The 25789-nt window shown below is 37.2% G+C and overlaps 1 protein-coding gene across 1 annotated transcript; it reads left to right on the forward strand.

Moving 5' to 3' along the window:
- The first annotated feature begins 1464 nt into the window (after nucleotides 1-1464).
- On the forward strand, nucleotides 1465-25248 carry mtmr10 (myotubularin related protein 10). Its single transcript, XM_023332452.1, has 16 exons — nucleotides 1465-2117; nucleotides 3690-3747; nucleotides 7059-7198; nucleotides 7555-7627; nucleotides 8176-8318; nucleotides 11494-11587; nucleotides 11678-11825; nucleotides 12428-12515; nucleotides 12681-12769; nucleotides 13075-13205; nucleotides 13341-13410; nucleotides 13642-13712; nucleotides 13822-13994; nucleotides 14087-14257; nucleotides 21336-21518; nucleotides 22519-25248. Exons 1-16 carry the CDS (start codon nucleotides 2061-2063, stop codon nucleotides 23122-23124), a joined length of 2295 nt encoding a protein of 764 aa, XP_023188220.1. The 5' UTR covers nucleotides 1465-2060; the 3' UTR covers nucleotides 23125-25248.
- The last annotated feature ends 541 nt before the right edge of the window (nucleotides 25249-25789 follow it).

Raw genomic sequence — 25789 nt, forward strand, 5'->3', positions numbered from 1 at the left:
TTTGAAAGGAGTAAAATCGACATGTTTAGTTAGTCATCTGTCAGCAAAATAAATGCGGCAAGAACGTCTGTGATGCCTTTCGTCTGCTCTTTTGCCGCCATCTTGTGGACAAATGAGTGTATTACATTAATTTGAAACAAAAAAGAAAATTGATTACTGAAAGGATTTATCAAATTCTATGAAGTTTCTTCTTGTAAAGTAATGAATGAATGAACGAAAGCAAGATATGTCAGAATAGAAACCACTTCTGTATCCATAACCGTGAGTCAATTTACCATAAAACACTCTCCATAATGTCTACAGTAACAAGCTCCTACTGTTAAAGGCCTGCCATTTTATTCTCTAGTGGGCGTTTTATTGCCTTTAAGTTGCTGAAAATCTGCCTTACTTTAAATGTGATAGTAGGTCAGTTAGGCCTGTTTTCTTTCAACCTAATAACCTGTCCTGTAAATGGTACTTGTTTGGCTTAAAATGCTTTGTTGATGATAGGATGATAAACAAGTACCGATACTCAAATAAGCAGGTTCAGAATGCCCTGTCTGAATGCGCAACAGCTGGAGATAATAAAAAATGCGGACTGCTTTTCGCACAGGCTCTTTAAAGCTGCAAAAATAATTAATTGGAAAAAATATTTCCAGTCCTAAATCATAGTAATATTTGATTTCAGGTGCAACATTAAATAGGATCAGAATTAGACAAAAATAAAATGAAAGCATAGAGCCACTCTGACCTGTGTCACCAATTTAGGATGATAGTGGTAATATTTTTTGGCACTTTTTTGAGTGATTAGTACCAGTTGAGCATCATTTAAATGCCACAGTCATTTAAGAGTCATAAATCATTTATGACCAGAGTATCACCACATTCTGATGGCTATTTCAAACGGGATCATCCGAGCTACATAGTTGCGTGTGGTTTGAATAACTTCACTATAATGGCTCTCAGTTCCATTTCAGATAAAGTTTCCAACACCTTACTGATTGTATTTTCCCAATGAATTAAATCAGTTCTGAAAGCAAAAGTGAATCCAACCTTTTGCAAGCAGCTACTACTTCACTGTCAAGCTGAATGTGTCATCATAATCCTGCAGTGAGGAAAGGGAGATGACTAAACTTGTGCAAAACGTATGAAATCACAATTTATCAGGTGCTTGTAAGAGTCTAAAAATGTTATATTAGTTTGTCAGGAAAGGCAACAGATTTAAAATATGATTACTTCTTTTTTTTAGTCTTTTATTTATTTATTGTGGCACACAGAACATCAATGAAAATGCCAAACAGAAGTTAAGACCATGGGAAGACAGACAGGGAAAAAAGATCACAAGCATCCAAGGTAATCCCTCAGAGCCCGATGGGATTTGTAGTCCATGGGTGGTGTACTACATAACTAGTCAAATATTCGCTGTTTTCTCTTGACAGTGACGCGCAGGCTAGTATGTACAGTACCGTGTACTCGTTGACATAAAGTTAGCTCTTAATTCAGGCAGCGTGTGAGCGCCGTCCTCTGCTAACCTGACAGAAAGTTGATATCGGAAAGTCTCGGCGGAGAGCAGCGCTGGAGCCCGGAAGCAGGGCGGGACCTCTGCTCTTATAAACATGGCCGTCAAGTCCTTCGCAGCGTCAGGTACTGCGTTGGCTGAATAGTTGGACTTTAAGGAAGTAACTGGCGGGGGTCTTATGCAGTAACAGGTGTAAAGAAAATGTAGGCCATTAAGCGTCGCATTAATCTATTCTAGCGGTCATATATCTGCGTGGAAGCGATACTGACAAACTTCATTTAGTAGTTTGCGCTAGCTTAGCTATAGGAGCTAGCGCCGCCGTCTGAACGGTAACTTCTGTCAACTTTTTCCAGCCAGCCAGAAACTGTCTGCTTATCGACATGGAGGGGTGTCGTCGTTCACCCGGAAAGGCTCGATGAATATTTCACACTCGGACGGCTTGGATTGAGTCAGAGACGGGGCTGAGCGAAACTTTCCTGGATTTATTTGTTTCCATTGCTGGCAGGACCAGAGCACTTGTTCGTTTTCTGCTTGAAGACCAGTAGCACTGCGGAAATAAACAATGTTTTCTGGCAAGCCCATGAAAGCAACCTTCAAGTGTTACCTTCCTCCTGCGCAGGTATTTTTTTTTTTAGTATTTTATCAGAGATTGCGAAAGGGTACATTTTGCATGTATGCATATTATTATTGTCATTTAAGTAAATCTAAAACTACTTCAATCTGAACCTCTCCTGCTGTTTGCAGTTGGTTGCAGTATTGGAAAGTAACTTCTTACTTTCCCTAAAGTAGCTTCCCGTTTTCGTGCTTTGACTTGTACATTTTGAAATGGAAACTTCTTTATTTTGTTCGTGGGCTTGAAAACTTTCTATAGAAGTGAAAAGTCGACATTCGGCAAAGTTGAAGTCACAGTTAGTTGCTAATATGTTTTTTTTTTTTTTTTTTTTCAACAAAAAGTTGATGACAGGTTCCCATTCATTTATTTTTTTATTTCATTAAAATAAACCACGCCATCCAAATTCTTGCTGAAAATACAGAATTTCTTCCTCATTCATTAAATTATTCAAAAACAATTATAAATGCATGGACCATTACTTTGGGGAAGGTTTTGTGCTTAATAAAACTTTATGCTTTGATGGAGAAATGCGGCCATTCCTGGCATTCCTTTATTTTTATGATGATTTCAAAACTGCGCAAGCACATTCTTCTTTGTTTATGTTTATGGTTTTTAGGAGATAATAGCGGATAAGGGCTCAAAGAAAACCAGAAATTAATATCAATCAAGAAAAGTCCAGGCGGTGCATTTCTATTTTGAAGAGCTCATTGAAGAGTTACTTCTTGTTTTAAATTACTTTTATTTTATTTTTATTTTAGTTAGGCATAGAATATTTTTAAAAATATCACTAGAAATAGGTCACTTTTGATTTGTTACCCAGTTGATAGAAATAAATACATCCATATCGTTCCAATACTATTGATGTCAGGTGACAGTCGTGGATCTTCGGTTGCTAAATTAATCTATTTTATATTAATTTCTTGACCTTTGCGGTTTTAAGAAGAAAAAAAAACCTTTGATATGTTCGTTTTATATTGTGTGTATTCCAGAAACCCTTGAGTGAATGAAGGCTGTAATTAGTCTTGTTTTGTAAACTGGTGCAATGTTTTTCCTCAAACAGCTTGGTCAAAGGGTTTGTTTACAGATGCCGAGGAGCAGCCCAAACAAAAAGTGTTTGTCTGGGAAAGGACAAGACACGTGTTTCACTTTCTTGATCATTTTTCATACTGTCATATTTTAGAAAGCTAGTAAAATCCATAAAGTCTCTGTGTTTAAAAAGCACATTTTAACTCCCTTACTGGATTTTAAACAAATATATAAAAAAATCTCATCTCTTTATTTTTTTTCATTAGTTTTGGATATTTAAAATGCTGCTGCATGAACAATGTGAGGAAAAAAGAGCATCTGTAGCTGAATGTAATAAATCCATGGTAGTTGTGTGTTATGAGTCTCACTTTAAGTATTGTAAGCTGAACTGAACCCAAGTACATCTAAATTATTTCAACTTTCCGGACCAAGTTCAATTTCATTTTTATGTTTAATACATTTTGACATTAATTGTGATGCTGTGTGACATAGTAAAGAAGTATCAAGTCATCATGTTTCTAACCCTGATGTTCTTCTCTGTATTTTCCACAGAATGACGTGAAGAACAATATTGAACCACCTGTAAAGTTGGAGCCCAAGTTCCTTCCAGGTTAGTTTGCCTTCTATGTTTTGAAGAACTGAACCATATTTCAGCCAATCAGTTTAGATTTTCAACAAGGAAGTGAAGTGTATCAATGTATTAATTAAAGATGGTCTTTATCTGTGCTGTCTACAACTTCTCTTTGCTTAGGCTCACCAGCAAGCATGATGCATGCCTTTTTTTGGTGTTTTTGATTTAGTGGTAAACAGTTATAACTTATAATGAATAATCAGGATATTCATTCGTGAGGTCTGATCAGATATGGTTAATCTTAAAAGCCGTTTGTGCTTGGTTTGGGTAACAATTAACTTTTGTCTAAAATACATTTCAAGGTGAAAACAAGCAACCTTGTAAACACCTTGCAAAAACATTTTCCTTGCCAGTAGGTTCCTTCTATGAAAAATCCCACCAGTGATTTTTTATTTTTATTTTTTTATCTTCAGCTATATCAATTTTAACATACCCATTTCTGTCTTCACTTATTTGATGTAGCACTCTTAATCCAATGGTATGTGATAAATATCCTCTTTCTCAAACGTACTTCCTTAAACTTGCATCAGCAGCACAAATTATTTTTCTTTTCTCTTAGTTGCCCTCTGAAAAGCAATACTTGTGACAAAAATTGACAGATGAAATCTGATATTCTAAATCGATTCATTATTTTGACTCATTTTCTTACTGGTAGCTTTAATCTGCAGGGCCTAATTAGTAGTACAAACCACATAACTTGCTGCATAGAAGTTTTTAAAGGCATGAGGTGTGGCTACCATGTGCACAACTCAAAAGTAGTTATTCCAGTTTACACAAAAGCTTTTTACTTGAAGTGGCTTAAAAGGATTAGGTGGCCTTTAACTGTAATAAAGTGAGTCACACTATTAAACAGGAGTGTAATGCTGAGCGTAATGATTTCTTGTCTTAAACATACCTAATGTTTTCACTAGATAAAGAATCTTCTTTTTCATAAAATATCTGCTGCTTATGAATTGCAGTTAAAACAGATGCACTGTCTTAAGACTCAAACTTTTTTTAATGATTTATTTAGTTGATTTTTGGATATGAGGTTGTGGTGCTGGGTTCTTTCTGTGTATGGTTGTTTGTCCTGTTCTCTCTGAGTTGACCTGTAATGATCTCATAACCTGTCTGGTGTGTATTCTGACTCGTTCCCAGTGCAAGATGGAAAACAGATTACAAAGCGATTACATCATTATCTGCGTCCCAAAAAATAGTTTATAAGCATAGTGCATCTGAGTGTTGTCTTTAAAGAAAGCAGTCAAATATTTTTTTTCAATATTTTTGCATTTATCAAATTAAAATCAACTTAATTTGCCTATCCGATGGGATTTTAACTGGATGTAATTTTGTACTTTACATTTTTGAAATATTCTTTAGTCACATTTTGCATATAACAATGTATTCGGCTGTCAGACCACATTAGTTTTTATTCGCCTGATACTCTGAAGGTATTTGCACAAAATGGGCTTTGTTTTTGTGTCGCCCGAGTTTGCAGGCAAGCCAACAGGTTTTATTCTCAGCTTCTTCATTTTTTATTTTTTTTTTTACTGCATGGTTTTGTTTGGCTCCTTTGAAGTGGTGTTAGTGACTCCACCCAGTTCCCCCAAGCCCGAAGTGTTTACTGGTCATGTGATGGACGTAGATCGTGTTGCTCTTTTACGATTTGTGTTATAATAAATGTGAAAAGGCACACGGGGTTTATAGTACAAAGACCCATAACGGCTAAAAGACTGATTCAGCAGGGAAGGGTGGAAACCATCCGGCTCATATGTGGACATATTTTTGATGCTGCATGTGTGTTATTTGACCTTTGACTTCTGTTTTTGGTATATATGACTCTTTTTTTTTTAACCACAATATTCAAGATATATATATAAGATATATCTACGAATAAACCTTTTTTTTCTTGGTTGCATGTTTGCATTTTACTCATGTGAAGAAAATGCATAGTGAAGTTATTGAAGATACTATTTTCCTGCATTCTTAGATTTGAGGCAATGTCACGTTCTAGGGGAGTAAAAGTCTGCTGCACTAGTTGAGCTTGTTTGTGACGAGCTTTTTATACAGAAGTTTGTGAAAACCTGTTGAAAGTTCACACAGTAGTTTTTATAAACTGAAATCAGATAATCCAGGGTGAACTACTTTTATTTGCTTTGTCAGAGTGAAGTCTGTGCTTAATCTAAGAAGCAGATGTGTAACTTGTGTTGGATTTGATTTGACAGAAAACAGAGCAGAGGTGGCAGCATCACAAAGATTGTTAGCTATAACAAGCCAATTGGCTAAAGTCTTGCTTTAATCTATAGTTTTATGTAGATTTTCTTTTGAGGAAATTCATGTCACTACGTCAGTTTTTGCAAAGAACTTAAAGAAATATAATAAAATCAACTTAAAGAAATGCAACTGTTCTTAATTTTCACATAACGTTTCTACTAGATATCTGAAGTGCAATAGGTTTGATAAAAGCAAATTCTCCATTCTAGATACATTTTACCGAAAATTGTTCTGTTTTTAAAACTGCATATCTGAATATTTGTCAGGTCATATATCACTGTTAAAATGAAGCATTTGCTTTTTGGGAGTTTAATGTTTTTACTCCCGGAGATGAATTTCCCTCCTCTTTATTTAGCAAATATCTAGTTTTGAGTTTGGTTAATAATGTAAAATATTTAGGTCATTTTCTGAGGAGTGATCCCTGAGATGATGATGATGTGAAGCGATGGTGTTGTAAGTTGTACATGTAATCTAATATGTTGGCATGGAAATTTAGCACGTATGGATGAAGTTAAAAAGTCACTTTTTGCACCTCGTTTTTTAAGGCTCACCTGTGATAACGCTATACTGAAGAAAGGGCAGGTAGCCTGTCAGGATGCTTTTATAATCCTCCTCAGATTTCCACGTTGGACATCTGCAAGTCAATGTTTGTCATGAGTAACATACCGACTTTTCATGCTTTGCTGAAGAATTTCATGAATAAATTTATGTGCTGCTTGGATTTATCAAACAACTTAATAATGAGAGCTCTGACAACTGCTACACGTAGCGATGTTAGTTACTTCTAGCTTTTGTAAAACATTGGAATAATTGTTTGTCTGCTTTGTCATGCCTCCTTTTACTTGATGATTTATTTTATATTTATGGCATGGACTACTTTCTGTCTCGAAACAGATTTTCTTCATCTTTCTTCGTCTTTGTCGTGAACTTGTTTTTGTTTATTCTTGAACGCTCCATAATTTGCTGGATTAAATCGTAGCTTCAAACTGTATTTAAATTTTGGTGGGTTTTTTTGTCTTTCGTCATGTTTTTCTCAGGAGAAATAATCGTAAATGAGGTGAATTTTGTGAGGAAGTGCATCGTCGGCACCGACAGCAGCCAGAGTGACCTCTGGGGGAGGTTGATATGCACCAACTTTAAGGTTTCTTTTATTCCTCAAGAACCTCCACCTAAGCAGGTATTTGTTCAGACTTTTTTTTTTTTTTTTGTGGCCATTAAGTTTTGTTTATATATGAAAAGTCTTGCAGCACTTTTAGGAGTGCTGCAGTCGAATGTTGATCTTGACTTACTTTTTATGTCTGATGTATATTTTTAGCCCTTGTAAACACGACCTTATTTATACATCAAGCTCATTTAGAAAAGAGGAAGAAATACTTCCTTTTTGGTGATGGCACAAGAAGTGAGAGCTGACTTCATTTCCATGTATGCGACAGATTGTTGGCCTGAGACAAAATGGAGCCTGAGCATAATTCAACAACACAGCAAGCGGTATTTAAGTGTGTGCATATTTTAATTGTGCTGTTTTCACTGTAGAAATCCCAGTTGTCCCACCTCCTACTTGGACAGCAAGACATCTCCCTCACCTGCCTTGATCAAGTAGTAACAGGTACAACAGAAAGTACAGATGCATGTTCTCTTTCCTTATTTATTATCTAAAATAACCTTTTAAAAAACCCTCCTCAACTAGAGAGTGAAAAATTGGAGTAAAAGGGTCCATCTTGTTTTTCATTATTGCGTGGGCATCTTAGCTTACTGGTGTCGGCTGTTGTTTTCCCTGGTCAGCAATCTGATATGATGTCAGGGTGAATGCAGTGTTCAGTTGCACTGCAGCCTGGCTTACGTTTCTGTATGTACGGCATTGATGCAGTTTGCTGACGCTGCAAAGGCAAACGACCAGAAAACGGTTTGTTGAGTTACAGTGAGACAGATTTTCATTTACTCAGCTTGTTTTTCAACCGTTTTGCATGAGCACGTGACATCAGATTTAAAAACTGAACAAATTCAAGCATTTGTAACCAGTGACCCTACATTTGTAAGACTCTATACATAAAAACTTTCTGTTTATGCCTTAAAACATCCTGCAAGTCATGCTGATGTTCATACTCTTGATAGTGCTTCGTTCTGTTGAATACTTCTTCTCTCTCTCTCTCTCAGTTAATGATACAAGGGGGAAGAAGAAAGTGTTGGGCTCCAACCAAAAGCTGAAGTTCAACCCAATGGAGCTTATTCTGTACTGCAAAGACTTGCGTGTAATACGATTCTGCTTCGACGAGGCTGGGCCTGAGAGTGCCAAAAAAGTGAGTGAAATTGAGTTTTACTTCAGGCTCTGTGACCAGGTTGCTTCTACAACTAGGTGACTAGATGTGTTTGAATCATCTAAACTGGTCAGTGGAGAGGAAATTTTATTAAAATACAAAAAATCTTTTTTGCAATCAAAACATATGGAAGCCAATACAGGTAATATTTGTTCTAGCATTTATAAGTAATATAAATGCCACTCGTGCATTAAAACATAAATACATCATCAGCAGGGTTTGGCTCCTTATTCTCTTCTCTAGAATACAAACTTTCAGGATAAAGATCTTCATCGAGAAAAGAAAGTTGTATATATGCAACTTTCTTGCATATGTACAGGAGAAAGGTGTCACTTTTCTTTCTGTTTTTAAAGATGGTTTAATATTTAACAGGAGGTGTAACCTGGACACCAAAACCACAGGACCGCATAATAAAACCATGCATTTAAGCAACACTTTTCTGTTGCATTAAAAGAGAATAAAAAATTTGATGACAAAAATTCTGTATGAAACAGTTAAAACCATATATTTTTATACTCTTCAAAAATACTTTTCTTTTTTTCCCCTTACAGTCTGACGTCAAATCAGATTAAAGTATTCCTGGTTTAGGTTAATAGGATTTAAAAAAACATTTGATTTAGTACATTTGTGCACATTTCACATCAAAAAGCATTTTTCTATGCAATATGAACACGTCTTCTTGATAAACGATACGATGGCTTGTAGAGCTGAGTAACATAATTAAAACATGATTTATGATAATGTTGCTCAATGTTGCAATGATGATATAACATACATGAAACAATAACAGTTCTACTGTCTTCTTACTTTGACTTAATTTCAAACACAGATTTCAGCTAGTGAGTAGTTTATTCAGCTTCTGAACTAAAGCAAAATGCTCTGTTTTCATTTCAACAGCTTGGTTTTATTTACAAAGTTGCATCTGGCTACATCTACTGTTTTGGAAAGGAAATCACTTGTAGTTTCTTAATGTCTTGACCAAAACATCTTGATTTCCTCCAAAAAATGTGACAAAATGCATCATAGACATGCAGAGGCTGAATGCATGGACCTTACTGTATATAATTATCTAATATTTATTTGCAATTTTAGTATTGTCTAGTCATTTTATGATGAGGGTAAATTTCTTCTTTATTGTGCAACCCCAAAGACTAGATGTGTATAAATACATGAACAGATAAGCGTTGAACTTTTAGGCATCTGGATTTTGTACTAAAACATGATTAAGACTGGTAGAAGTCTAAAATTATTTTCATCGGATAGCTCAGAGGACTGCTTTAGTTGTTTGTCTTTTGTTTTTTCACTGTTGTTTTATGTAAATTATGATGTTTTAATACATCAATGGGTCTTAATTTAATTTGGAATCAGGAACGTAAAACGTTGTTCAATCATCTGAGCGTTTTCAAATTGTTTGGCTTACTAAGACCTCTGGCTTTCTTTCATTATTAAGACAGAAGCAGGCAGAGATCATGAAAACTGACTGAAAAGAGGGCAAGTTAGGCTGAAAAAATGTCTAGGATGTGTAGAAAGATGTTTAGTGTGTAAATAATCTGTTAAATACTCAAGTCTTGCATTTGACTCTTGTTTAAGATGAACAAAAATAAACTAGTCAAAAAATAAGTAGCTTTTCCTTTACCGGCAGTGTATGATGATTATCTTTTTCTCAATTAAGTTTTTGTTCCTCTTGTCTTTTTTGTTATTTCGTTCTGCTGACAAAGATTCTCCTTTCAGCTGATTTCAGCTTTTGAACTCTGCATATGCACAGTCAGTCTCTATCAGTGTAACCATCAGTGTCACTGTGTACTGCAACAACGTCACCCAAAGCTGTTCTTACAGCTGTGTCACATTCCATGTGAGTGGAAGTGACTGATTTTGCAGGATGTGTGTTCATTAGCTAAACAACAAAGGGACATTGAGAACAATGCTCACTCAGGGTGAAGGAAGTAGAATTTGATCCTGATAGTTGGAGGAACTGGCAGTGCGAGCCAGCCTCATCTCCAACAGAGTGAAGCGCCAAACAGATGTTTGTTTTCTCCACATCAGTTCTCAGTTTTGGGGATGAATTCAGGCTGCTGTGATGCAATACATGCAGCAGTTCCCATCCTAAAAATCTGCAAAATAACTTTTTAAAGAGGAGGAAGAGTTTATTTAAGAAACAAAAATTCAAATGAACTCAAACGTTAAGAAAAAAAACAAACATGTTTTTTCTATGGAGCTGTAGTGGAAGTTTGAGTTGCAGAAAAATTTGGTCATTTGAATTTACTGTATAATGCCTCCAGCTTCTTACTTTGGAGCTTCCTCACAAAACCAGTGGACTATACAGTACATTTCCTTACATTTATTTAAATAGCTACATGTCTGTTGTCATCTGGGAGTAATTTTACCTCAGGTATTGGAGCAGCATATACCTACGCCACGGCTGACAAATTGTGGGGTTACTGCTTTGAACAGAGAGGCACAACTTGCTATTTAAACGTCACTTGTTGCCAAACATGCAGTTGTTAGCGGTAGCTTTACGACAGTATAAAACAGCGAAATGTTTCCTTTAGCGTTGGGCACTAACACAGAATATGTCTGCCCTCTCTTACTGTTTGGGTTTATTGATGGACACCCCGTCTGTGTAATTACAGTATGGACCTAAGACGAGACCCGGTTCTTTTTTTTTAACCCTTTGACATAGCTCCTTTTTTTCCCTCCCATAGGAAATTACAAAGCAGGGAGCTGCCTTTTCTCTATAGACACACCTACACACACACACACACACCCACGCCTACACACGCCCACACACACACACACACACACAGTCTTTCTGTGTCCTCTCGTGTTATTCACAACTTTACTACTGAATAGACGGCTTTGTTAGACTCCGGTAGAACCTCTTTCTATGGCTCTGCTGGAGTCTAACAAAGCTCTGCTCAGGCCTGTGAACCCAAAGCTGTGTCTTACACTCAGACTTTTGCTTTTTTAGGGTTTATTTATGGCTCTGTTTCTATGAATAAAGCATTTTCCTCCGAGTTCTTTGTAGTTAGAATGAGCCTGGCTTTTGGATCTGAGCTGAAGTCGTCTTTAAAAACAATAATTAAATTGTTCTATAGTGCTACTGCTGTGCAGTGCTGCTTTAAGTCGCTGATGGTATTTTTAACTTTTCTGAATATAGGTTTGCCTTGCCATTGCCCATTATTCACATCCAGCTGATCTTCACCTGCTGTTTGGCTTTGAATATCAAGGACTAAGATATCACCAATCTAAAGGTAACAATAAACAAATATTACCTGATAGATTCTTTTTTTAAGTTTGCATTATTTTTACAGAACTAAATGCCTGTTTTTTTTTATTTCCAGGGGACCTTGTCAATGGCTCCAACCCAAATGGAGGAATACAGACGCCAATGTTCGACCGCCCCTCTGACTGGGATCGAGAGATTAAGAGAACCGGGGCTTCGGAGTGGCGGGTTTGCTCCATCAATGAGAAATATGCCACCTCTGAAAGGTTTTCAGATCATGTTTTATTTGTTATGTAAAAAATATCTAACCCTCTCGCAGATGACTTAAGATGGGCGACTATTTTTTTTAAGGTTCTTTCCACAGATCAATTTAACTTGCATTTCTAGGTTGCTTAGAAAGCGTCACATTGAACTAATTCAGCTGACATTGATCATTTTATTTTATATAAAGTCCAAATTAAACAGCTGAGAGATGTACACATTTCCATTATCTCAGAAAAGAACCAATGTTGAAAATACTAAGCTTTAAACAATAGTTTTGAATTGTTTTTAACTCACTATTTAAAATGCTAGAAGGTTGTTTAGAGGATAAAGAGTGTAAAAGGTTCCTGTTGTGTGGTGGAAAATTACGCCCCTTGTTTTGAATTCCTCATCCTTGGTATAAAACTCATGTGCTGTCTCTGCCTGGCAGAGCTTTTCATCCAGACCTGCTTCATTATTGATTGTCCTATAAGCTCTCTGTATTGTGGACAATATATGAGTAAACCTGATTGAGTGATTTCACCTGACAATGTTTGGTAAAATTGTCTTTTCTACAACATTTGTTTTCTGAAGATGTTTTACTTTAGTTTTCTCTTAACTCCTTCAGTCTTCCAGAGTACATTGTGGTCCCAGTGTCTTTGACAGATCAGGAACTAAAGCAATTATCATCATCGTTTAATGATGGCCGTGTCCCTGTAAGTAAAATCTGATATCTTTACTGATTATGCGCTCTTTTACAAGCTCAAATTATTAGTAAAGCTTTAATTTTGTTCATTTAATTCAAATTAGTTCCTGCTAATACAAAATTTCATGTAGTTTATAATGTGTTTTTTTTTTCTTATGTGTATTTCTGTTTGCAGCTGTGGTGCTGGAATCACAGGAATGGGAGTGCTCTTGTCCGCATGGCGGGTCAAACAGAACCGCTGGCTCAGAGGAAAACTGAACTGAAGTAATACAAATCTATCTGCTTCTTTTACTTGGTTAAGGTCAATATTAGAGTTTATGAGCTCTAAAGACATTTTTATAGATACCAGAGTACATCTTTTATTTCTTGTCTAACCTCCACCATATGCTTATTTCCAAACTTTTGAGACATTTGACTTGATAGTTATTAACTGGAAAATGGCACTCGTCATGTAGAGTGGTTGTGTTTATCTGAGATGTTAAACCACTCTAGGTGCTAAATTGTTGTGCAATTTAGTGTTAGAACCGTATCCTGACAATTTAACTTATCGTCCGTCTTGTTATGTATAGGATCTTCACGGCGATCACTAAAAGCCATCCGCAGCGCCGAGAAGTAACCTTTACAGATCTGGACAGGAATCTTCCCAACATCCAGGAGATCCAGAGTGCCTTCGTTAAAGCCAGACAGATCTGCACTTTAGGTAAACTGTCTACTGACGACATAAGTAGCTTGACATTAGTCTTATGTAACCCATTGATGATGATGATAAATCAGAAATAAATGTCTTTTCAGTGGAAGATTGTGCAGAGTTTGGAGATTTGTTTTCTTTGTGCAGATCCTTTTGAGGAATCAGAGGAGAGATGGCTTTCGTCCATTGAAAATTCACGATGGCTGGAGTATATCAGGTACGCAGACAAGCCAACGTCACTTCAAACTGGGATTTTTATCATCTTAATACTTAATTCTACCTTTATTACGCTGCATTTGAGCTTTCTTAGTGGTTAAAAGTGAAAGAGAAAAGAATGTGAATTTTATATAAAAGTCTAGAGCTCATATTTCTAGACCATTTATTTAGAAATGTTTTTTTCTTTTGTATTTGTATTTATTTTTGCTGTTTCTGTTTTTCTCGGGGCCAGGATGTTTTTAAAAGTCTCAGCTGAGACGGTCTACAACTTGGATGGGAAGAATGTCTCTGTCGTCCTTCTAGGTAATTCTCATTCATCAGTAATGGATACACAATTTTTGTACATTTTTTGCGAGTAATGAGTTGCCTTTGAATATGTTTTAATTATTGTTTTGTTTTTATTCTTGTGCAGAGGAAGAAGACAGAGACCTGAACTGCGTGGTGTCCTCCTTGGTGCAGCTCATGTTGGATCCTCACTATCGCAGCCTGAATGGATTTCAGAGTTTGGTGCAGAAGGAGTGGGTGATGGCTGGCCATCGCTTCCTGGACAGATGCAACCATCTGAAGAAGAATGACAATAAGGAGGTACACCTTTCAATTTAAAATGCTGCAGTCATGAACATGTTCAGATATTCTTGGTTCTTCTCACTGGTTTATTTCCCTTCTCTTGGTCACAGTCTCCATTGTTCACCTTGTTCCTGGACTGCGTGTGGCAGCTGACCAATCAGTACCCGGCAGCATTTGAGTTCACAGAGGCCTACCTGACTGTCCTGAGTGACAGCATGTGGATCCCTCTCTTCAGTACTTTCCTCTTCAATTCTTCTAAACAGTGTACTCAGCTCTTACAGGTGAGAAATTTTACATTTACTGAACGTTTGTTGGCTTTCATGGATGCATTCACAGGCATCGGCATGCAACAGTAATGCTGTTTTAATAAGTATTTTAAATGTGAAATATAATGGAAATGAGAATGTATTTGATGTTAAATTACATTCAATCTAAAATGTTATTTCCGTATATGTTTTGAATCCTTTTTCAAAACTAACCAGCCTTAAGACGTGTTCATTTATCCAAATGATACAGTGATACACAAAAAGTTGAATACTATAATGATTAGCTTGTGTCCATCAAAGTAAGCCCACATAATGAAGAAGGTCAGATATTATCTCTGTACCTTAGTTTAATTTAACCTTTTCATGTATAATTTATGATCCTTTGTCAGGATGTTTTTTCAAAAGGGTTTTTGATTTTCTTAAGGCATAAAGAAGGTAGGGAAAAAAAATAGCAAAAAAATTTTTTTTCCAGGTGATGAGATGTAATTTTCTCAAAATACAAAGTTTTTAATTGGAAAGTACATGTATATAGATGTAGATATGTGGACATGTACATAGATATCTATATCTATTTACATATAGAGAGAGATCTATATATCTATATAGATATATATCTATACTATATATGTATAAATATATGAGAGATTTATATACAGTACAGACCAAAGGTTTGGACACACTTTCTCATTGAATTCAATGAGAAGGTGTGTCCAAATCTTTGGTCTGAACTGTATGTATAGAGAGACATATCTCTCTACTCTCTATACATAGACATATATTTATCTATACATATAATATACATATATCTACATATCTATCTATCGATCGATTGATAGATATAGACATCTATATACATGTCTACATATCTACATCTATATATCTACATCTCTCTATAAATAGAGAGGGGTAGATTTATAGATATTTAGATTGATATCATATGTAGATATATATAGATTTATATATATTTATAGACAGAGAGACATATATATATATATATATATATATATATATATATATATATATATAGAGGGAGAGAGAGAGAAATTTAGATATAGATATCTATCTTATCTATCTTTATCTATTTATATAGATAAATTTAGATTTAGATATTTATATCTTGCCCAGAAAGATAAATAGTTTTTAAAATTTTTCCCAATTTGTATAGGTTTAGACTTCTAATAGGCTCTTTCTGTTGCACGTTGTTTAAATTTTTTTCCCCAAATATCCCTTTAATTAATAAATGTGGTTGTCTTATTTTCTGTTTAGAATTAGAAATAAAAATCTTACACTGGATGAACATGAGTACTGATGTTGTTGAACGTGGGGGAAGCCGGAGCACCCGGAGTGAACCCACACCTACACGGGGAGACATTTCCCACCGTGCAGTCCTGGCTTTTTAATATTAAAATGTCCAATTAACAACAACAGTAGCTCTTTTTCCAATTACCGCCAATCACCCAACCCACACATGGCCCCACCTCCCTTTTAAATCTAATATACTAGAGACATAAAGTGATGTCTACGCTGGATGGACTTTACATCTGTCTTTGAACTTGCGCAGAGATGTTGGAGATAAAGCCTTTTTGAGACGCTTCCACAGTGAAATCTTTTTTCTGGGGCTCTCTTGTTCAGCGATATCGTTCTGTTCAGCTGACTCTTCTGCTGGTTGAGTGTCTAATTCCTGAGATGTTGTTTGGATTACATCTTCTTTTGCTGTAACCTTTATCTGTGGATTGGATGTTCTCTGTTTTTCCATTAGACAACTCTCCCCTTCTGTGGAAACTATGGGAACCTTACCTGATACATCTTCTGAAACTTTGCAAGGTTTTGTCTGTATTTGCTCAAAAGCCATCTGGGGGATCTCTGGTATTATTTCAAAATCAATTTTTGGTGTCTTAATGTTTTGGACTGTCTCTGTTGGGTTTATAATGGTTTCCAGTTCAGGTTTCATTGCCATCTCTCTCTTTTTCTTACATTTAGATTTAGTCAATGGCCTTTTCTCATCTGGCTGGTCCAAAATTTGTTGTGTTTCAGGGACCGTTTCGTCTTCAGTCGCCTGCTGCAGTTTACCAATGACTGTTTCATTCCTATGAATTTCTGCTATGATGGTAGCTGTCTGATCCCCAACTATTTCCTGTATTGAAACTTGTTCTGTGTTTTCTCCAGAAATGCTTTCATTACTGACAGCTTTCAATTCAGAATCAGCTTTCATTGCTAACTTTCTCTTGTTCTTACGTTTTGATTTCTTTGATGACCTTTTCTTCACTTCATTATCCCCATTTTGTTGTGTTTTGGAGATGATTAGCTCTTCTGAGATTTGCTGGGGTCTAGAGATAACTGTTTCAATCATATCAATGTAATTTATGATGGCAGCTGTCTGATCCCCAACAGTTTCTGCTATAGAAACTTCTTCTTGTTCAATGTTTTTTCCAGAAATGTTTTCTTTATTGAGGGTCTCCAGCTCAGAGGCAGCCTTTCTCTTGTTCTTACGTTTAGATTTCTTTATTGGCTTTTTCTCATCATGATGGTCCCCATTTTGTTGGGTCTCAGAGACTGTTGCTTCTTTGATCGCCTGCTCAAGTTTACCAATGACTGTTTCAATCATATGAATCTCATTTTTGATTATAGCTTTCCGATCCCCAACCGTTCCTGGTATAGAAACTTCTAGTTGTTCACTGCTTTCTCCAGATACTTTATCAGTGTTGAGGGTCTCCGGCTCAGAGGCTGCTTTTATTGCTGCCTTTCTCTTATTCTTACTGTTAAATTTCTTTGATGGCTTTTTCTCATCTTGCTGGTCAAAGTTTTTTTGTGCTGTGGAGACTGATTCTTCTTCAGTGATCTGCTGTGGTTTACCAGTCACCGTTTCATTTCTATGAATCTCTAGTACGATGGCAGCTGTCTGATCCCCAACTATTTCTGGTATCGAAACTTCTTGTTCACTTTTTTCTCCAGAAATGTTTTCATTACTGATAGCTTTCAATTCAGAGGCTGCTCTCATTGCTGACTTTCTCTTGTTCTTATGGTTAGATTTCTTTGATGGCTTTTTCTCTTCTTGCTGGTTCCCATTTTGTTGGGTCTCAGAGACCATTTCTTTTTCAGTGATCTGCTGTACTTTAGCGATCACTGTTTCTTTTGTATGAATCTCGTTTTTAATGGTGCCTGTCTGATCCTCAACTGTTTCTGGTATAGAAACTTCTAGTTGTTCATTGTTTTCTCCAGATACTTTATCATTATTGAGGGTCTCCAGCTCAGAGGCTGCTCTCATTGTTGACTTTCTCTTGTTCCTACGGTCAGATTTCTTTGACGGCTTTTTCTCATCTTGATGGTCCCCATTTTGTTGCATTTTAGAGACCGTCTCTTCTTTGATCACCTCCTGTGGTTTCCCAATTTCATTTGCGTGAATATCATTTTTGCTGGTAGCTGTCTGATCCCCAATTACTTCTGGTACTGCAATGTCTTGTTTTTCACTGTTTGCTCCAGAAACCTTTTCATTACCGAGGGCCTCCTGTTCAGAGGCAGCTTTCATTGCCGACTCTCTCCTGCTCTTACCTGCAGATCTTTTGAATAGCTTGGTCTGCCGATCCTGATTCCCATTCAGTTGTGTTTCAGAGGCCTGTTTTCTTAGCAATAAAAATAGCTCAGTTTGTGTTGAAATTGTTTGATAATCTGGTTTGAATTGACATCTGGTTTCCAACACATCCATCTCAGTTTGCGTTGAAATCGTGTGACGGACTGGTTTTAATTGATAGCTGTTTTCTTGTACATCCATCTCCGTTTGTATTGAAGCAGATTGACAACTGACTGTTTTCTGCTTTGGGCTGTCTTGGTAATCTGTCTGGGTTTGAACAGAAACCATTGAATTGTTGCTTTGTTTTCTTTCTGAGAGTCTTTTCCTCATCAGATCTTTCTGCTGTTTAAGTTTAGCATTTAGTTTCTGATTTATATCGAACATCTCCTCAAGCTGTTTCATTAAATATTTCTGTACTTCGATATTTTCCAATTCAGACTCCTTAGATTTGACAAGACACGTACACTTTGCCTGACTTGTGTTTTCAGAAGAGTGGGGCAAATTCTGAATTTCAGGTAAACACTCTAGTTGAACATTTTCTGCTGTTAGATTATTAAGAACCTCAGTTAAATTCTCTGTTTGGATGTTGTCCTTGGGCTTAACCGTAGATGGATATTTCTCCCCTTTTTGATCGAGCGTCTCCTGCGGTTTGAAGATGGATTCCTTTTTGGTGGCTATCTGTGTTGTAGAAATCTTCTTGGAATAACTTTCCTTTTTCAAGGAAGCTGCTTCATCATGCTCCGGTGCTGGCATTGAAACATTTTGTTTTTCAATATTCTCAGCAAAAAAACTTACATCTATGCGAGGTTCTGACTTGGGGAGCATCTTCCAAAATGTCTTATTTCCGGTGCTGGGCAAAGCTGCCTGATCGTTTTGTTTTTCCGGCAGAGGACCATTATTGATGTCATTGTTTTCAGTAAAAAATGCAAGGTCTATGCAAGCATCTGACTCTGGGAAAGATTTCCATAACAGTGGAGTCTTCTTGATGCGCTTCGTCTTTGATGTTTGTTTCTTCTCTTTTTGATCCACTTCCTTCTGGGATTTGGAGATGGATTTCTTTTCGCCGACCAGCTGTGTTGTAGAAATCACAGGTTCCTCTTCGCAAATCTCCTTCTTTAAGGAATCTTCCTGATCACCTTCTTCTTTAGGCAGAGAAGGGTCCTGCTTTATAACATTTTCAGCACCAGACCTAGAGGGTTGTTCCTTCTCTGGAATCTCCTTCAGTACGGGGATTGATTCCTGTTTGGTATCCAGTGAAACCTCTTCCATTCCAGTACTTTCAGTTGAAATCTTTAGATCAGCAGGGGCATGTTTCTCCAACCAGATATGAAATGGTATCATTTTCTTCCTGTTGCGCCTTGTCCTTGGTGGCTGTTCCTTAGACTTAGAGGGCTGTTCCTTCTCTGCTATATCTATTGTCTCCTGCACTCCAGCGGTGGACTCTTCTTCACTGACCAGTGAATTGTTCTGCTTTTCAATATTTCCTGCAGAAATCGCCTGGTCAATGGGGACGTGTTCCTCCGACCAGGTTTTAAATGGTACCTGGCTCTTCTCATTGGACTCACTCTCTGGTGTCGGTCTGTCCCCTTTTTGATCTACTGTCTCCTGTGATTTGGAGATGGATTTCTTTTCGCCGACCAGCTGTGTTGTAGAAATCACAGGTTCCTCTTCGCAAATCTCCTTCTTTAAGGAATCTTCCTGATCACCTTCTTCTTTAGGCAGAGAAGGGTCCTGCTTTATAACATTTTCAGCACCAGACCTAGAGGGTTGTTCCTTCTCTGGAATCTCCTTCAGTACGGGGATCGATTCCTGTTTGGTATCCAGTGAAACCTCTTCCATTCCAGTACTTTCAGTTGAAATCTTTAGATCAGCAGGGGCATGTTTCTCCAACCAGATATGAAATGGTATCATTTTCTTCCTGTTGCGCCTTGTCCTTGGTGGCTGTTCCTTAGACTTAGAGGGCTGTTCCTTCTCTGCTATATCTATTGTCTCCTGCACTCCAGCGGTGGACTCTTCTTCACTGACCAGTGAATTGTTCTGCTTTTCAATATTTCCTGCAGAAATCGCCTGGTCAATGGGGACGTGTTCCTCCGACCAGGTTTTAAATGGTACCTGGCTCTTCTCATTGGACTCACTCTCTGGTGTCGGTCTGTCCCCTTTTTGATCTACTGTCTCCTGTGCTTTGGCGATGGATTCATTTTCGATCACCACTGAAGCGTCCTGCTGTTTGATATTTTCAGCAGAAGTCTTTAGCTCCTCAGGTGCGTACAGCTCCATCCAGACTGCAAATGACACCTTCTTCTTCTTACGCTTGGGTGGCTTGGGTGGCTGTAATTCCCTCTCGACAATGTTGTTGGATGCAACCTCTTCGACTCTAGGCTGGTTGGACTCCATTATAACCTTTGCTTGTTTCAGCTAAAATCACTTCTCTATAAACTCAGTAAAGATTTCACGTTAAACTTGATGTCAATCTCCAAAGAAATGTGCACCAAGCAAAGCTGAAAATCTTACTGCGAACTGCTAAATAAATTCTCAAGAGAAACGTATCAACAACGGCTGCTAAACGGCTGTGATGAAAGTAGATCGATGTGACAAGCTTATATAAGCGCTGGTGATGTCAGAATTCTGCCTTTGGAGTTATATTGTGATGTCACAGTTTCCTTCGATATTCAGAGTGGGCTTGTCTGATGGATTTTTTATTAACACGGCGGATGCACGCGCAACGTGACTGCAGAAAGAGTCAGAGGGCTTTTAAACTGTCACTGGTTGCCATAGTTACCCCCCATGAACTTGTTGTTTTGACATTGGTTAGCATGTTGTCAGCGTAGCTAGCCTAGGTTACTACAACTGTTTAAAATTGAGTGATAAAATAAATTATGCTACCAAATTGACATTAGGAAACGGGGTACTGTATTTTACTGTATTTTCCTGCTTTTTCCTTGGTCCAATAGTGACACTTAGTAGTCAACGTATGCTTTTATTTTGAAAAACGGCATATTTTTTATTCGTGTGTTTTGTGACATGCTGCACTTCCTGTTTGGGTCTAGCTGGGGTTTTTTCTCTGAGAGAAACTGTTGTTTTATTTTGAAGAACTTGGAGGCTTGTACCTATTTGCTTAGTTAAATCCAGGTGGCGACATTGTTTTTGGCCAGGCAGTGTACATCAGTAGTATTGGTCTTTAGGGGTTACTTGATGCCACAATATTTTTTTTTACCTGCAAGAGTCGTCTACAGTGGAAGGAGGGACTGGATATTCCTGAGTTGCTTTTTTGTCTGTCTGTCATATTGGATTTATCAAAAATTTTCTTTAACTTGCATTGGATGGCCAGTAGTTGATAGTGTATTGTATGATGCTCTAGTGTCCATTTCAGTGATCTGTGTGCGTTTATAACATAAAAATCCACAAGAAACACAAGAAAGTGGCTTTCAGATAGCTGTCCACTGCAGTGACCCCTATGCATGTGAGGGTTAATTATTTTAGTTCATATTGTGTACAACACACGGTAATGCTTTGTTTCCTTTGCAGGACTTTGCGAAGAGCAAAGCCATCCCTCCAGGAGAAAACCATGCAGCGTTCTTCCCTCCTGTGTGGAAGTGGTCACAGCAGTTCTCCACCAAAGATCAAACCCTCTTTAATAACCCCATGTATGTTGGGAAAGGGGCTGCCTGTGTTCAGAACGGTGAGGTGAAAACCTTCCAACGCGCAAAGGTAAGCAGGGGGCTGCTGCTAGTGTAACCTTTGGGTAAACCAATTAAGAGTTGGTGTAAATGCACTGAGATTGACTTTTTGTGAAGCACATTCAGAGAGTAAGCAAAAAAAAATGGGTAAAGAGCCATGTATGCACCCGAGTTTCTTCCAGTTGTCCTTTGGTTATGCTCCGATGAATCTAAGCTGTTCAAATGGCTCAGAAGCAGCGAAAACAGAACAGAGTCAGTCCTGATGTTCTGGATGAACTTTACAGTTTCTAAGATGTAAAAATTATCCACTTTATCTACAGATTATTTTACTTTTCTTTTGCATTGTCCATGTTTTTTTTTGTTGTTGTTGTAATTTTCCTTCAAGAAATTTAGATTTAGAATTTTTCATAGGTATAATTTTTGCTTTTGTCTAAATTGTGTGCACTTCTTTGAGTTTTTCTGTGTTCTGTGCAATACCGTGACTTTAAAACTTATTCAGTCATTTTTTTTCTATTCATTTAACCCAATCAGCTAAAAAAAAAAGTGACATTATATTTGATTCAGTTTATCATGAGGTTAAGTCTGTCGCAATAAGTAATAACCAATTAATTACATGATTAAAATGAGCTTGAAAATTTTTATTCTTAAGGACAATTTTGCTTTTGGAGATGTCCTAATCAATTTTATTTAGTTTTGTTTGCAAGTGGCTTTTTGTTTTTTTTGCTGGTAAATGCCTTAAAGTTCCAGTGTTAAGTTTCTTACACAAATTTGCTCAGCTGGAGCACCATTATCAATAATTCTTGAAAATGGTCTCAAAACCACAATATTATCATTTGTCTTAATTACTGGGACAATTTATTGTCTAGCTAAATTAATTACTGCGACAGTTTTACATGAAGGACCTTAAATTAAAGTTAGAGCAAGTCCTCTATTGTGTGACATTAGAACTTTTTTTGACTAAGAAATTTTAAATAATCTTGGGATCTTCCACCGTTTGACCTAAATCTATTCCCATGTTCTTTCTCCAACAGAAAGCTTTCAGTTCTACGATGCGAATATCAAGCACATCACATCGTAACGGCGTAAAGAGCGAGGAGGAGACGCTGCCGCGGCGGGGCTCTCTGGGGCTGAAGGCCGAATTCTCCCCAGTGAAAGATGAAAGCCCATTAGAGCGATTCTTCAGGGACTGGTTTTCTCGCCCTGCAGACCAGCAGGGAGTCCTGATCCCCTACGTCCTGCCCTCAAACGTGGTTCTCTGGAAGTTGTTCTTCCTTCGCTGGGTTCCTGAAGCCTGCATCCCACACGGAGGCCCCGCCACCGTCTACCACAAGGTTTCCCAACTGGTTGATGAAATTGAGACGCTGCAGAACAAGCTCAGGCAGTACAAAGGTCCCAGTCCACACAGCACCCCCGTCCCGAGCCCAGGCGGACCCCCTTCTGCCCAACGGAGGATGTATTTCAAGGCCAGTTCTCCAGATGACCCCCCAACTTCACCCAACGTCCTTAACTCATCTTTTCCTTTCAACCCTGTGGGAAACCTGTGCCGGCGAGGCGTTCCAGGGACTCCGATTAGCAAATTTCTGAACGGAGCGAAGACCTGGCTCTCTACAGAGACTCTCGCTAACGACACTTTCTAACGGATTTTTGTAACAACGGATCACATTACTTTCCATGACCTTTTACTAAACTGTCCATACGTGTGCTGCTGACGAGTTAAAAATAACCCTTGACTGTTTCTAAATTTACAGACCTACAGTTACTAGAATTTGCACCATTGATGCTGCTTTAAAGCTGAGGTTATTTGTTTGGGGATTAAGTCATTGACTCTTAGAGGAATAAATTCGGATCCTTTTAGATGCATCCTTCTTATTGGCCAGTACTTTTTCTGCAAAGTCTGTGGAAAAAACAAGCATTTGTATAATATGCATAGGTTTTTCTTGAGCCTTTTAGTCCAGCAAATATAAATGTACTTTCTCATATCCTTCTATACCATAACTCTGACTAAAATTTTGAGATTTTATTTCATAATATACCTTTACCACAGAATTTAAAGTTTCTCCTCCAGGCCTTCCATATAATTTGCTGTGGATTTTTAAGGCTTAAACATCTTAAAGTAGATTTGTAACTGTGCTTTTCTTAATAGGAAAACAGATGTGTGAAGTGAGGGAATACTCATTTTTAATGCAGCAGCAGTGATGCAATTCTATGGTCATAGATTCTAATGTTCCTGCCTGTTTTACTTTATTAAAGGCATAGAAAATCTGTCACAGTTGACAAGAAATCAGCCCAGTGGTTAAAACAGAAACTATTTAAATGTAATTGGATCTTGAAGCAATTTGCTGTAATGATTTTTAATAGATCTTTTGCAACCAATGGTGTGGGATCAGGGCCTGACTTTGAACATGTTCAGACGTTGTTTGTGTACGTTGTGGGAACGAAAATTTGTGGTAGATATTTCCTCTTCTGCTTTGCAGGGGGGTTTACTAAGCTGTTTTGTTTTTCTCTTTAGATGCCTTCTGGTAAAGGCACTGAGAGGAAACCCGGTGAGGGCAGCTGAACGAGTGAACAAATGATAGAAAAGGGACAAATTTTTTGAGTCAGATCAGTTTCTGGTTTAATAAACTGGGTAAACTCGAAGATCCATTGACGATGGCATTTTCAAGGCGTCTCATTGGCATGATCTGAGCCAACATATCTTAATAAAAATGCAAAGTTCCTCCAGAATTTGACATTCCCAGCACACGAAATTCATTGTGCAACTACAGCAAAAGTCTAAAAGAATTAAATGCTTGTTTAGTTCAACAGAAAATATATTCCTGAACATGCTTTGATCATTATCTATAAAACAATTGAAAACCAGAAACGAAAGGTCATTCTATTCTCACAAATGATAAAACTCACATTCTGTGATTTCCTTCTTGCTTTAGACTCTATACTCTTAACATTATTTCTCTTTATTAGCTGTGGATCAACAACACTTTGGAGACTCGCCTGTAGACATAGTTTAGTCTTTATAATGAGAAACCAGCACTGTCTAAAATGTCAAAGGAAATGGTATTTATTTCAAACCACTTGCCACCTTTTTATTTTCTTCCAAAAGTGCATTAATACTTGCATAACTAGATTAGCTGACGACATACAGCAATCTCTTCATTCTTCAGCAATAACTAGTTCAGGTGTTTTCTATAATGTTTTATGTAAGTGCAAACCTGCTCTCCCAAATGCAATTATTGCACTTTTTCCTCCCCCAGAATATAGAATGGAGTATTATAAGGCAACTGTTGAATATAATTTTGGCAAATATTATAAATACTGTATATTTGAAATGTTTGTGTTCATTCAGATTAATGGTACTAAATAACTCTATTCTTGATTTAGTCTTTATATTTCAAGGAGATGTATTTATATGCAGTTTTTCCACTAATTTACATTGTTGCACTCTGCTGTAATCGTATGATGAAGCAACACATTGTTTCAGACCGATGATCAGCAGATGGATTTATTCACTTATGCAAATGTTCTCAAAGAGGGACACAGTTACTTCTGCACACCCTTTGTGCCTTTTATGAGGAAGACTGACTGTTCTTTGTAACTATATTCTCACTCTGTTGAGCTAATTTTGTTTCTAATACTTGTGACTTTGCAGAGCTGTAAATGTACTAGAGTTCAGGGGGTTTGCACTGAAGCTGTTTTTGCTAACGAAACATGTAGCTCAATTATGTATACCAGCAGCAAATAATTATACTAGTTTTCAAATGGAATGGTGGTCTTGTTTTTATTTTATTGAGCTCTTATAAAATCAAATAAAATTTTATTTGTACAGAACATTTCAGCAACAAGGCATTTAAAAGTGCTTTCTATCATAAAAGCACAAATAGAAAGTCAAAAACACACAGGGAATATTTGAAACATTACATTTAGTCAAGTGCCACTGTTTGATTCTTCATTGATTGTTTCAATTATATTAAATAAGAGGGGTCCTTGGATTGAACCTTGAGGTACCCCACATGTTACTTCTGTCTGCTGCATTATAACTAAACTTATCAGATTTAGTCGGTAAAAATATCCTGGCCTAGATCGTATCAGGGAAAAACACGAGTATATGTCGGATACAAATATCACTAATCAAACTTTATGTAGTAGTTAGGTTTGCAAAGAAATTAAAGCAGCAGCTGACTTGCCATGAATTTAGATTTGTGCTTGCTTCAGTTTAAATAGACCCAATTGAAATCCAGAGGCAATTTGGTTTATGTTATGTAACAAAGTTCTCAAAATACCAAAGAAAAACTACATAGCTGTTTT

Source organism: Xiphophorus maculatus, chromosome 4, assembly GCF_002775205.1.
Source record: "Xiphophorus maculatus strain JP 163 A chromosome 4, X_maculatus-5.0-male, whole genome shotgun sequence".
Lineage (NCBI taxonomy): Eukaryota > Metazoa > Chordata > Actinopteri > Cyprinodontiformes > Poeciliidae > Xiphophorus > Xiphophorus maculatus.

Bases quoted from the DNA above. Each gene is read 5' to 3' on its own strand.
- mtmr10 (XM_023332452.1), top strand. From the start codon at position 2,061: ATGTTTTCTGGCAAGCCCATGAAAGCAACCTTCAAGTGTTACCTTCCT. The intron at 13,713-13,821 runs GTAATTCTCATT...ATTCTTGTGCAG, and splicing joins TGTCTCTGTCGTCCTTCTAG to AGGAAGAAGACAGAGACCTG. The intron at 13,995-14,086 runs GTACACCTTTCA...TCTTGGTCACAG, and splicing joins AGAAGAATGACAATAAGGAG to TCTCCATTGTTCACCTTGTT.